The 13,607-nt window shown below is 40.3% G+C and overlaps 2 protein-coding genes across 11 annotated transcripts in view; one reads left to right on the plus strand and one right to left on the minus strand.

Annotated features, from left to right (window-relative positions):
• The window catches only part of GSAP (gamma-secretase activating protein), a 44,320-nt gene extending 43,062 nt beyond the window's left edge, over window positions 1–1,258 (plus strand). For all 7 annotated transcript variants that reach the window (XM_064421923.1, XM_064421924.1, XM_064421926.1 and 4 more), the window contains one exon: window positions 189–1,258. In XM_064421923.1, coding sequence (XP_064277993.1) covers window positions 189–289 — 101 coding nt within the window. In that variant the 3' untranslated portion in view covers window positions 290–1,258. The remainder of the gene's footprint in view (window positions 1–188) is intronic.
• Window positions 331–13,607, minus strand: part of CCDC146 (coiled-coil domain containing 146) — a 69,076-nt gene continuing 55,799 nt past the window's right edge. For 3 of the 4 annotated variants that reach the window (XM_064421931.1, XM_064421932.1, XM_064421934.1), the window contains 7 exons: window positions 12,939–13,157; window positions 12,089–12,317; window positions 6,707–6,835; window positions 4,693–4,830; window positions 3,040–3,285; window positions 2,073–2,148; window positions 331–2,039 (listed from right to left, as the gene is read on the minus strand). In XM_064421931.1, the coding sequence (XP_064278001.1) occupies window positions 1,936–2,039; window positions 2,073–2,148; window positions 3,040–3,285; window positions 4,693–4,830; window positions 6,707–6,835; window positions 12,089–12,317; window positions 12,939–13,157 (1,141 nt within the window). In that variant the 3' untranslated portion in view covers window positions 331–1,935. Of the gene's footprint in view, window positions 2,149–3,039; window positions 3,286–4,692; window positions 4,831–6,706; window positions 6,836–12,088; window positions 12,318–12,938; window positions 13,158–13,607 lie in introns of all 4 variants that reach the window. The other variant, XM_064421930.1, reaches the window with a different exon arrangement.

The following is a 13,607-nucleotide window of genomic DNA, read 5'->3' on the forward strand; positions in this document are numbered from 1 at the left end:
TTTTTGCCACAGATGGCCATGCAAAGGGCACCACTGAAAGCTGTAGGTATTTTTGGGTTCATGAAAACACATTTCTATTACCCCTTATCTTTTGGTATTGTAGATGAAGATGTTTCATAGACAGCAGGACTATAAGTGTACAGGAACATGTACAATTTTGTAAATACTTCCTCACCATGTTTTTCTAGGTGTGCATCCATATGAAAAACAAGACCATGTAAATGCAAGATTTGTAGAGGAAACAGCACTCAAGCACACTATGACACTTCTGGGTCTCAAATACTCCTGAAAGAACATGCTGTTGAAGAATAACACACTGTCAAACTGTGGTGCCTCTGTAAAAGTATTTATTTAAATGCAATGTTGTTTCCCAAATAACCTGCAGTTTTGGGTAGTCACCAGTACTGACATGAGCTACTAAAACAGTGTTTGGTCCAACAAACTGAGGGTGAAATAATTGACTTCTAGATAAATCCTAGAGAAATGCATTTGACATAACCCTAGGTTTGAAATATATCCGTGGGTTCATTTTGAAGTGGTCAAGGAAGTGGAACAACAGTGTCAAAACATGCTGTGAAAATTGGTATAAATGTCACTTATTTTAACAAGACAATGCTGGAAAAGGCAGCCCAGTTGCAGGGTTACAAGAACTAGTAACTGTTTACTTGAATTAATAAAAGGATTTCTTGGTGTGATTGTGTAAAGCAGGTAAGAATAACAGATGACTTTTTATGTCATGCATGAGTAAAGAGACAGTCATTCCTTCTGGTGGTATCAGTTATCTTATGGTACTTCTGCTTCTGGAGCTGCATTTTAATATTTTCAGTTTTGTAATTAGCACAAAATATAATCTCCTTAAAGTGCATGTGACAGATTTTGTTGGGGGTTTGTTTGAGGTTTTTTTGTTGTTTTTTGAAGATATGTATAATATATTGTAAGTAATATAGGATAAGAAAAAAGCTTTAGAAATTGATCTTAACAGTGGCATGGACAGAGTTTTACATAATCCTTTCTTACAACTTCTAGTGTTACAGTTCAAACTTCAGCTTCAGAAATAAATTAAGCAGGCTGTTTTTCCTTTGTTTTCACCTTCTGTTTGTATGTAACTGAACCAATATTGTTTGCTCTTTTGTTTTAAGTTCTGAACTGTAACATTAATTTCAAATAGTAATAGCAATTTGCTACACAGAGAAAATTGCCAAGTTGTGCCATGCAGGATTTCTGCAGCCTTTATTGGATTTTTAAAAACTTTACAAAATTCCAGACTATTAAACTAGAGAAACTCATTAATAATTGATATATTTGGGAGGTTTTTGAAACAACCTCTGATATTCTCTCTGAGTGGGCTGCTTTGATGCTCCCTGTTCCTTACCAGTGCAATAAAAAGATCCAGTTCCTGGGAGTGACTTGGCAAGTTCATGGTCACTCCTTTGTCACTGCCAGCAGTGAAGCTTTAGCTTTCTTAGTGACTGCATAGTGAGAAGAAATATTTTTCTTAATATAATTAGAATTTCTCTGGCAAGTGTAACTTCCAGTCCCAGACTGCAGAAAGCCATGTTGGTGTGTGGCTATAAGTGATGGCCACTTTGTATTATATAATAATAGGAGAAGATTTTCTAGCCTTTTCTTTTTAATGAATGTATTTTAACATACCTTCAGATACAATAAAACTTCACCTGGAAAAAAAAGTAAATACAGCATGAGGATGACTCACTTTTTTTGGCACTTGGAAATGCTGCACTCTATTTGGGATACCAGGAGAAAGGATTCTGGGTCTCTGACCAGTTAGCTGTGCTTTTGGCATGAACAAATACTTCATTTTTGCATGAAATTTGGCTGAACACCAACAGATCTTCCTTCAGTGCAGTGCAAACGCTGCTGACTCTTGTGATCCAGCAGCTGGTAATGGTCTCTCCTGCTTCGGGTGCTGTCTGTTCAGATTTCAGATGGCTTGTCAGGAGGCTTTTTGAAATGTCTTGGACTTGGATGGGGCTCACTTGGTCTGGAGGGAGCCACGTGAGGCTGCAGCAGTGGGAGTCCCTCCTCCTCCTCCTCCTCCTCCTCCTCCTCCTCCTCCTCCTCCTCCTCCTCTTTGGGGATAGTGGGGTCGTGACTGGGCAGTGCAGCTTGTGTCTCCTCTGCAGGCTCCTGTCAGAGAAACACAGCTTGGTCACACAGGGGTTGTGTGCTTTAAAACTCCAGTGCCAGTGTACAGAGTCCATGACAAAGGTAATGCCCTTAGTCTAATCCCTGGCATGCCAGGAAAGCTGCAGGGGTATTAAAAGGAAAGCATGAGGTTCGACCATGTAGATATGAGTTTGTCCTTTTAAACAGTAGACAGTTTGAGCCTGCTATGCTTTTGTTATTTGTCAAGAAAACAGATTAGATGAACTTTTAAAAGATGTAGTAATTATGCACTGAACATCTGTGCATAATTATTTTCTTCCTGAATACACTTACTAGAGTGGGCCTTTATCCACAGCACTGAAAGAAAACCTGAGTCACAGCATGAGGAGAAGTTTCATGACAGAAGTTTCTTATTCCAAAATATTATTATTTAGGAGCTCTCTGCTCTGGGATCACTGACCATCTCAAGGACAGAGGCAGTGTCCAGCAGGGTAAGGTTTCAAGTGCTGTCTGCCATGCTGCCCTGCCCACCCTCAGTGTCTTGCTCAGCAATCTGATTTCTTGCTGTTTCTGATCTGATGCTCATTTTATCTTGTATGCAGGAGACATTAAACTTCTCCTGAACCCCACCTTCCACCTTTTGCAGCTTTACCTTGAAATCCAGTGGAATGCAGTATTCCACTGCTGGCAACTCTGCCCTTCAGCCACAATATGGTCACACAAACTACTTTAATAACCAAAGGTGAGGTTTTTAGTGTATAATCTCCCTAAGATTCAATGACCAGCTCCAAGTGGTGTTGCCAGACTAGAGTTAAAACTGCACAAACCCACTGTACTGGGTTGTCAGTTGTCTTTCTGTACCATCATCTGCACTGGCTCCTGGAGCTCTTGCAATGTATGACAAAAACTTACTTTAGCTCTGGCTTCAGCTGCTGCTTTTTGTATCTTCTCATTGTCTAGGATCTCCCACTGGTCCTTTTCTGCTTTAGGAGGGGGAAGGCCTTGACTTATCATCAATGAAGCAGTCATAATAAATTGTTCTTTGTCTCTGATTTCCTGCCGGAGTTTAATGGCAAGTGCTTGCTTCATGGATAACTCTGCAAAAAGAGCCCTTATCTCCTGGGTTTTGTGATTTATCTTCCTCTGCAGATCGTTGGTCTGGAATGCAAAACAGCTGCATTGTAGTTAGGGCTTCCCTTTAGGCACTCACTGGGCATGACACCTGGGTCAGTATTAGGCACATGAAAATAATTCCACCTCGATAAGGTTTTAAATAGTAGTTCAATTTTTGAAAATTACTTAATTTTTGTGAGCACTTAGAACAAAAAAAAAACCCCAAAAAACCAAAAACAAACAAACAAACAAACAAAAAAAGGCTGCTCAAGGAGTCACATTTACTCAAGTACAAGAAAAGAAAATTTGTCTTTGCTTCTTGACCTTTTCAGCTGGACAGCAAAACTCCCCCAGTCCTCAAAGGCCTGGGATCCCAATTCTTTAATTCTTTTTGAGTTTCTATACAATTAGCTTCATAATAAAGCTGGAATAAGCCCAATTCCTATGACACAATTGAATGATAATGCTGATGCAGGGGCTGTGGGTTGTGACATTATCCTTGGAAGGGGGACAAACAGAAAAGGAGTGTGACAGAAATCCTTGAGTCTTACTGCAGATGATTTGAATAAACAAACAAACTTTAATACTCCTTAAGTGACTATTTGGAACTGGGACAGCCAGAGCACTTGCAAATGCAACTTTTGGCACACAGCCATTCTTACAGTAGTTTATTAGCCCATGGCCATCATTTCACAAACACAGTTAACAACCATGATATTTCTGTTTGTGTTTAAAATTAATTATAAAAAACTGCTTTGAGCTTTCATGTGTGCCAAACCTAACATTTAAGAAAAATTGATACTCTGTCCTTGTTTTACATTAATTACTTAGCTTTTTTTTTCTGTCCTTCCCTCAGCTCCGCTCCATTTCCAGCTTTTTCAGTAGGAATATGGGGGCTAGGAGCATTTTTGGTCTTTCCCAAACAATAGTACTTGCAGTTAAAAGCAGATTGCTATAATTATATTTTTAAAACTGTATTAGAAGTAATGTTTCCTGTGTGATCCTCCCTTCCTAAATAACAAAAGGACTTTGAGCCAGATACCAAGTCCATCTTTTTGTACGTTGGAGTAGAATTTACCTGGCCTTCCTTTATTTCTTTTTTACCCTTATTTCTTCTTAGCCTTAGAGCTGTTTGTTGTGGAAAGGCTGTTAAGTACATTTGCAAAAGGAGGATCCTACAAATTTTCTAAGCATCTACTTCAGAAAGAACTAATTCTATATTTTAGTGAAAGGTACCATTTATGGTGCAACATTGTTTTTAAAAGAGAGGACATTTGCCTAATAGTTTCAGTTTATCTGTATTACTGTTGCTATTCCTGTCTGTAATTTCTGAAGACTAAGTTATGATTCGCCTCTCAACATTTCCAGCCACTTTTGTAATTTGCAAGTGAATCACCTCTTGCCCAGATACGGTTTCATTTTGCACAGGCTGGCGTGCAGAGCCCTCCTTACCCTCCTGGCGAACAGCAGCATGTCCTGCTTGCCGCTCTCCACCACAGCGCGCATTCTGTCCGTCAGGTCGGAAACGTTCTCGCAGAGGAAATCTATCTTCAGCAGCCTCTGCTCCTTCTGCACCAGCTCTGCCTCTATCTGCAGCAAGAAGGAGGACATGGTGTAAGGAAAGGTGTTCTGTGATTGCCTTGAGCTGCTGAAATAATACTGGTGAACTAACATCTTCACTATCAGATTGCTCAAAATTTACACCTTCTCTGCCAAGGATCATGCCCAGATTGTTTCACTTGGTTGCTGTCAGTCGTACAATTCTTCCATATCAGGCCAGGCCCTTTTGGGGGCAGGGGTTACACCATTGTTACTGCCTTGCTGTGCTTTTCTTGAAAGCTTTTTTCTACTCATAATTTTATTTTTATTCTTCTGGTTCCTTGAGTCACACCGTAATGGAAAGTTTCAGCTCTCGCTTTAAATACTTTTCCCCTCCTCATGCTAAAAAGAGTATGGGCTCCATTAACAAATTATAACCACAATGACTTTAAATCCCATGGAGCTGTGTTCAGGGTCTGTCTTTACAAACTGGATTTCAAAAGCAGGACTCTGGGGTGTGCTCAGAGCTTGCTGCTCCTGCCCTCACACCTTCAGAGCCCTTTGCGAATCCCCTCCAAACATTGAACACAGTGGGAAGAGTTTTTTGCTTTATAACTGGGACAGACAGAAATTTATAAGAAAATGCTGTTCCTTTACCTTCCTGCCCCCACACAGAAGGCTCTGAAACTGGCTCTCCACTGGACCTAATGCTTCCCTCTGGAGTCTCGGGACAGTCACCAGCAGTGCTGCAGTCAGGTGTCAGCTGCTGGCTGGCCTGGCTGCTGCTGCCACCAGTGTTGGGGTGCGTTAGTTTTACGTTGGTCTATTCCTATATCCCCCATTCCTGTTTATGGTTCTGCCTGGGCTCCCTCTTCTTGGTCGCCCCGTCAATTACACCTTTCCCCTCCCTGGCGGCCTGTCTGTCACTCGGTGCCCACACCCCTCCTTCCAGAACCTTCTACCCTGGGTATAGAGTAATTGGATCAGGGGCCAGGGCTCTACCCCCAGTTTATCCCCGTTGGATACCCGAAATGTTTGTTACGTGTTATCCCCTCCCCTCAAAAATTTGGATTGGTCATTTTGTTCTGGTTATAAGGCCCTGCTGGGCATGCTTTGCTTTGTCCGCGCTCGACGCTCCTTCAATAAACACCTTCGTTTTCCCTGTCGACGCGGTCCCGCCTTATTTCTCCTGTGGGTCGCAGCCCTGCTCCTCTCCAAACAGCTCCATGGATCCTCGCTTTTCTAAAGGCATTCAGCCTTAGGCACTCTCCCCAGGAAGTCTCCCAGCGGGAAAGTGCCCCCTCCCCCAGTGCTGCCGGCGGTGCTGGCCGCAGCTAGCCGGGAGATCCAGAGACTCAGAGGCCAGCCGCCGCCGCTGCACACCAGGCTCCCTTTGGTGGCTCCTTTTTCAGCAGGGAAGCAAAGCAGTAGGGCCCAGCCCTAACAAGGGGCAGCGTTTGCTTCTGTGTCACACATGCAGGCTTTGTGAAGGGGCTGGCAGGTCTGCCTCCTGCTCACAGCCCGTGGATAGTGAGGAAACAGCTCATGGCCAGATAGCAAAGACTGACAACCCTGTTTGTTAGCAGATTATTATTCTGCATTTATCTCCCTCTGCTGCCTTTTCTGTGCCTTCCCCTCGTGAGGTGGGTCTGCACTGAAGTGCCAATGATGTGAAGGGAGTCAGCAGAGGATGCTGCACAGCCAGGGGTACCTCACAGAGCTCCCCCTCCCCAGCCTCTCCTGGATGAAGCCAAATGTCCCATGTTCAGTTGACCTGGAAAGCAGATGCTAGGCTGGAGTTCACAATGGCCAATCATAATTATTTTTAGTCCTCTTACAGAAAGTTTATTTTAAAAATAAAAGACACTATGTACAATTTCTAAAAGAGATCAAGCGCAGCAGGATAGCTTGTGATAAGTGACATTACCTTTTCAATCCTTTTTAGCAGCTCGGCTGGAGATGGGTCCTTTCCTCCCATTTCTTGCTTTCTGCTCTCATTTGTGGCATCACCATAGTTTTCCTCCAGCCTTTTAATCTTGTCCCTACACTGGGAATACTAGCAAACAAAGAGCCTCAACAGTTATTTCTTCGCATCAAACTCATCCCCAGACCTTGGTCTGGAGACTTAAACAGACAAGGATTAGCCATTTAAATGAGCCATTTAAAAGTTTTCTTTTAAAAGAGAACTACAGTGTGACAGTTGCAGGACAGAGCAAACCCTGCTGTTTGACAGAAATTGAGTTCTACGTGTTTCTCGGTGCTCAGGCTACCTTTTGTTTTTTATCCTCAGGAATACAATAGAAAGCTCTGCTTCCCTGCTGGTCGGTACTGAGGGTCTCATCCCTGCAGACATCCAAGTTTTCCACACTAACATTCCCAGGCATGTGTCCTGAAGTGACTCAGTGGTGACACTGAGCAATGAGGTACCCTTGGGACTCACAAGAGGCAGGTGTTCCCTGACCTTTCCCATGTGAGACCTTCCCATGGAATAATACTTCCCAGAATATGCTACAGGGACATCCAGGCTCAGTGTAAATTTTCACTGAATGAGTGGCTGGGGCTGTTTTTTTCATGTTTGGACTTGCAAGACTGAGAGTGGTGGGGCTGTGTGCTCTGAAGTGCACATGGCTGGCTGTCAGTGCGCTGTCTGTGCTGACATAAATACCCAAATGTTAACCATCCACTGCAGGTGATGACTGATTAAGGAAATAAGTGGTCCCCAGCTCTCAAAGGTGTGAACAGTCACCAAAGTATAAAGTAAATGTTTAGATGTTGCCAGGATGAGGTTTCTCACTGGAAGTTAACAAGTCATATTTAACTAGAAAAGAGAAAGCTGACAGATATTCTCAGGTGGCAGTGGAACGTTACCGGAACACTTAAAAACTTATTTTCCTAGTAAAAAAAGCACCACACAACTCACTCCTATACACTTTGTCTAAAAGCAGCTAAAGTAAAAACCTTAGATGAGTGTAATGAAAAATTTCCTTGGCAAACCATGACTCTGAATGTAGCTAGGTACTGAAAGTTACATTTTGCTAACAAATAGCTAAAACTCAAGCCCAAAAATACACAGAATGGAAGAATGTAAAAGCAGGGCCAGCACAAACAGCAGGATGCAGCAATGCTTCCAGTGATCTTTTCTGTCTGGGGCCAAATTTCTCAACCACTAACTCAGGGGAAAATGCCTTGTTGGAGGCAGTGGTATCTTAATGAGATTAGGGGCAGCTCACCAAAGAGAATTTTGTAGTACTGAATAGTTAATTTAGAGAAGGACTATTGCAGCAAAACCACAGTCCAAAAACCATTAAAAACTTTCATGTTAAATGTAAATACTAGCAATATGAATTGGAAGTGATCAGTTGCAAGCCAATCCAAAAGCATCAAAGTGCATTTAGACATTACCATGCTATTCTGTGTCTGCTTAAGTAACATGACTACAGGCATCTTTCTTTTTTTTTTTTTAACTAATTTGTAGTGTTTTCTTTGGCAAATACTATCTGAGTCACAAGAGATTCTACATCTTAAAATTTTAAAAAATCCTTTTTCTCTTTCTTAGAGTGGGTTTATACAGGGGATAGGAAAAGACTGTAGAAAAGAGGCTTTTCTATGTTGGACTGTAATCAGTCAGGAGAAATTGTTGAAGGAGGGAACACATGTCTACATAAAGCAGCTGGTCTGAAAAAGTGGACATCAGGTTCTTATTTTGAAATCTCAGTGAAGATAGGTGAGGTATGTACAGCACTAAAAAAGGGCAATTGCAAGACCTATTTTAAAAAATGAGGGGTACAGATGAAGATTTGGAACCACGATAACTTCTCTTTCTGAAGAATAAATCTGGAACACATAATTAAGTTTTCTTTGTAGGCATCAAGAAGATAAAAATGACAGGGATAACAGCCACCACAGGTGTGTTGAGTCATGCCAAACCAGATCAATGTCTACTATGATAATTCCACAGGTCTATGGATGACAAATAGTAGGTATCATAAATTTTGATATTTATATAGCTTCAACATATCATATGATAGTCTCATAAACAAACAACATAAATGGGTTATTGATTAAAATATACAGTAAATACCTCTTCTATAGAATGAGGTTAATCTTAGAGAGACTGCAAGTATTTTTTGGAAAAGATTCAAATGCAAAATTACCTTTCTCTGAAAAAAACGTCTGAACCAAAAAGAAAATAGCAAATTAGAAAATGTAAGTAGTTACATGTAGGCAGGAAAAAATGCCTGTACAAAACCAGAATCAAATCAACTGGTTGGATGCCCTTTCTTTAAAAAAGGGTCTGGTTGTTACACACATTAACATGAAGATGAATCACCTTGTCATGTGTCCAGAAAGGTGCCACCCTACCTGGATGGATAAGCAGGAAGGTAACCTGCAAGATGCCTGAATGAATCCTTTCACTCTCAGCCACAGGTACCAGACACTGCCCTTCAATAGAAATAAAGACTATATTGCCAAAAATAAAAGAAATGCAGAAGAATGATCTAAGAAAAATCTGTAAGAGCTGATTGAAAGAAACAAGGTTGTGTAGCCTAGGAAAAGGATGGGAGAGGAACATGATCAACATCCTTCCAGTAACATGAAATGTTGCAGAAAAGAATGGTCCATTTGTAATGTCCCTGGAGGACAGAATACAAACCAATATTCTTACACCACAGCAAGAAAGATCTAGGCTAAAGCTCAAGAAAATTTTTCCACTGTTAAGGAAAGACTGGGATGGCTTGCTTGGGGAAACTTTTCTCAGTGGTGGCTTGAGAGCACAGCTTAGCCCTCTCAGGCAGTCCAACGCTGCTGTGGGAGCAGATTGCTTAGATAAACTCTATATCTCTCTACTAGTCCCATTTATTCAATGATGTGGTGATATAGTCTGAAGATTTTAATGTATTAAAACCTGGACAAATGTTGTTGCCAAATGCCTCAAATAAACTGACAATCCTTGTATATTGCCTGAGCTCTAAGGCATGGAAGTCCCATCTACAGCACCATGACAGCTCAGCAGGTCTACGTGTTGAACTAATTAATGATTAATGCTAAGTATTTCTCATTGATGCATGAAGGTAGATTAGTTTTTATGGGTCACTTCAGCCAGCAGGAACAGTCCCTTGATGTGCAGTCCCAATTAAAAGTTACAGTTTTTTGCCCAGAGAAAACCACCCTACACTCTCACCAGGTACTTTTTGTGTAAAGAAGTGCCTGTAAATATTTCTATTTTAAAATCTTTACCTTGATGTTAAAAAGCCTACCTAGTCCATGTTACTTGCACTTGCCTAGAAGAGGTCTGGTCTTGCTTCAGACAACGGTATTTTTTAGCTTAACTCTTCACCAATGTTTTGTGGAAATAGGAAGCTTCTGATGAAAAGCATACAAGTGGAACATGCATCACTTTGATGATTAAGCAGCTCATGTGGAATGTAGGAGACCCAGGTGAAGTGTTTGTTCTTGCTGAACTGGCACACAGCCCCGATCTGGGCTTTTCCCCTTCCCAAGGGGCACTACAGCTGCTGAGATTATGGGTCAGTTTTTGCAGTCTGTAAATACTTCTGGTTTAAATTTTTTTCATTGATATTAATGAAAATACCTATTCCATGCTGCTAGCAGTTGCTTCAAAGAGGTCTGGTATTGCTGAAGACAGAAGGAGGCAGGAAGGGTGGGAAAAGGGGAGGACAGAAGAGGCACAGGTGCAGGATTCAGCCTAATCCAGACAGTCTGTGACCGTGGTAACTGAACAGAAGCTGAGTCAGATTTCAACATGGGGTCCAATCTGTAATCACTACAAGAACCAGCAGCGTGAATTTGGCAATCAACACCAAAATTCAGATTTGGGCTCAGCGTTTTTGTTTACATCATGGAGATAAAGTCAAACAATTTGAAACTGCTTCTCATTGGACTTAATTCCTAATGGCAGTGGGATTAAGAGTATTAACGATGAATGGTGGAGTATGAGGAGATGAATGAGTTAACAGGCAGTTTGAGCCATGTAATATTCAGTAATCACAGCATGCAGTTAAATTGTAAAGGTTGATAACCAATTATTTGCTATTGTTCACTGGAAAACTCCTCACTTGGGACCATTTGTTAAGACTACTGCATGCATAATATCACAGCACTCTGTATTATCCTACTTTTTAATTTTATGTCAACATTGCAAAAACATTTAAAACACCTCCAACAATAGGCTCCCTTTAACAGTGATTTAAGTTTCACATGAGCTATCATCATAAAGGAGAAAGTTGCAGGAATGTAGAACAGAAAAAGCAAAATTTCATTATTGATTCTGTCAGTTCACAAAAATCATCTGCATTTTGCTACTACTTGTATTTGACTCAGTGACTCTCAGTCTTAAATTTTAGATTTTAAATCTTACCTGAAAACTTCGGGGTCTTTTTAAGTTTTTTTCATTTAGTCTTTTTCTTTTTTTTTTAATACTGCCACGGTTCATCATTTAAATCTGTGATGGCCTTGCAAAGGTCTTTGGGGCATGATTTGCATGAGGTATTAAAACATGTATTATGATTTGTTCTTGTACAGAGCATGCAATTTCTTCAAAAGGCCAGAAGTGAGAGAATAGTGCAAGCACTATTAAACAGTGAGCCACAGCTCCCATTGATGCGAGTTTGAAAGGCAATGGTACAGCCCAATTTATGATTTTGTGCAGGCATTAACAGAGTATGTATGGGAAAAATTACCATGTGGAGATAAGGTCAAACGTAAATGAGCCATTTCAGAAAGCAAGGAAAGAATGTCCCAAGCACTGCAGTTTGTTAGCTGTTTAATGCTGTTTTGTAACTAGGACTAAAACTTACACTGTTTTTGCTCAAAAGAAAATATATGTGGATTATATCATTGTAGGCAGCAGAGTTTCCAGAGTAGGCTCAGAGTCAAGTGTGAATTGAGTTATTATTTTAGAAATTTGATGGTCTAAGTGTATCTCCCACCACTCCACCTACTCCATCAATACAGTTTTAACAAATTTTATCTACAGTCTCATTTTTCCCCCATGACTCCCATTCTCCAGCTTAGTCATACTGACATTTCAGGCTGTGGGGTGGGTTAGCTGGAATTCCATACCCAGGAAACATTTGGCATGTGTGAAACAAAGACCATGAGCCAGTTACACATAAGCATAGAAACTCACATATGTGAAGTTAAAAACGTACCAGTGTTTTGCTAGACAGCTGTATTACCAAATTTTCTGTTTTAACTAACCTTGTATGTCCAGATTTTTTTCCCTATGAAATCTCCTTAAATTTTAAAATACAGAATGATAGTAAAAAATGTTTCCTTTAACACCAACCTGTATCCGAAGTTTCGCCAGATGTGCATCCAGGGCATTCTTCACTGTAAGCTCTTTAAAACACAATTTAACCTCTCTTTTTTTCTCAACTAACTTCAGCTTCAGAAAGCTGATCTTTTCATCCATAACTTGCATCTTAGTATCTCCATTGCTACACAACGCCTCTTGCCTGTTTATTTTTTTATACAAAAAGCCTAGTTCTTCTTCTCGTTCTCTGAGCAAAAGATCACTGAAATACAACCAAAATTTAAAGATAATTTTTTTAAAAAATGAGTCATATTCAGTATATTCTATTCAAGAACATAAGAAAGTTATCTTAAAAGAAAATCTGTGACGATGCATCAAGCTTTTCACAATTATCATTTTAATCTAATGACAGCATTTTAAATAAGCACCAAAATAATAGCAATGTGAAAATCAGAAAACAAAACCTGGGAAAGGTGACTCTTGTCTCTCAAATAATTTTTAAGGTCTTCTGGCCTTCAACAGCAGAAAACCTTTAAAACTGGATTAAGATCAGAGAGATCTAGATAATCTGCATTTTTGCAGATGCCTTAACTGTGCACAATGCACAAACAGAGCAGGTGGCTACAAGTTCTCAAGGCATTCAGTAGCCAAGACACCATATTTTTGGAATAATAATTCTGAAGCATGACCATGATCAGCAGTGAGGAACATCCACAGAATGCAAAGCAGCAGTGGCAGTGCAGTGAGGGGGACTGGTCAGCGAAACATTGCAGTGCCACAGACCTTTACCAATCCTAATGAGGAGTGCTCATAAGCTCAAAAATATTTTTGCTTCATGAATGTCAAAATTAAGCACTACCTTAGATCAAATTGACAAATGTACCTCTCATTTCGTTGCTCAATAGCCCTTTCATAATTTTTGCGTAGCTGTGAAATTTCCTCTTCAATGCATCTGGCTGCAGCGGTAAGTCTGTCAACATGCAAATACTTTTCCTTTTCTTTATTCTCTAGCATCTCTTGTTCAACTTTCTCATAATCCTTTTGGATCAACTCTTTCATTCTCTCATTCTTTTTAATCTTCAGATAGTCCTCCTGCAATTTTCTGTAACATAAATGTGGGAATATTTTTAGTTCTTTCAATTTGAAACCAATTTCAGCAATTAAAAGCAGAGCTGAAATGTATTTTTCAAGCACACAAGGGCTCCTCTATGTCTCTGCTTCACAGAAGCTTTACAAGAAGAAGAAAGACATTCTGAGAGCAGATTTTTTTGCAAGTTCTTTCCAGCTTGAAAAGAACTGGATTCTGGCACAAGAAAAATGCTATACAGGGAGCATTGCACTACATCTTTTTTATTTTGTACTAGGTAGCCCAAGCAGCCATAAAAAATAAAGTTTAAGAGCATAGGCATAAACTCTGATGAAAAGTTGTAATGTGTAGAAATCCTGCCATTCTATTTAAATAAGGATATTTATTCTGTTGTTGCAACTCAAAGTTCTCCAAATCTATAGTTTACAAAACAGTGTGTCACAACATTAACACAAGAAAGGAAAT

The sequence above is a fragment of the Passer domesticus genome, chromosome 5 (assembly GCF_036417665.1).
Source record: "Passer domesticus isolate bPasDom1 chromosome 5, bPasDom1.hap1, whole genome shotgun sequence".
NCBI classification, from domain to species: domain Eukaryota; kingdom Metazoa; phylum Chordata; class Aves; order Passeriformes; family Passeridae; genus Passer; species Passer domesticus.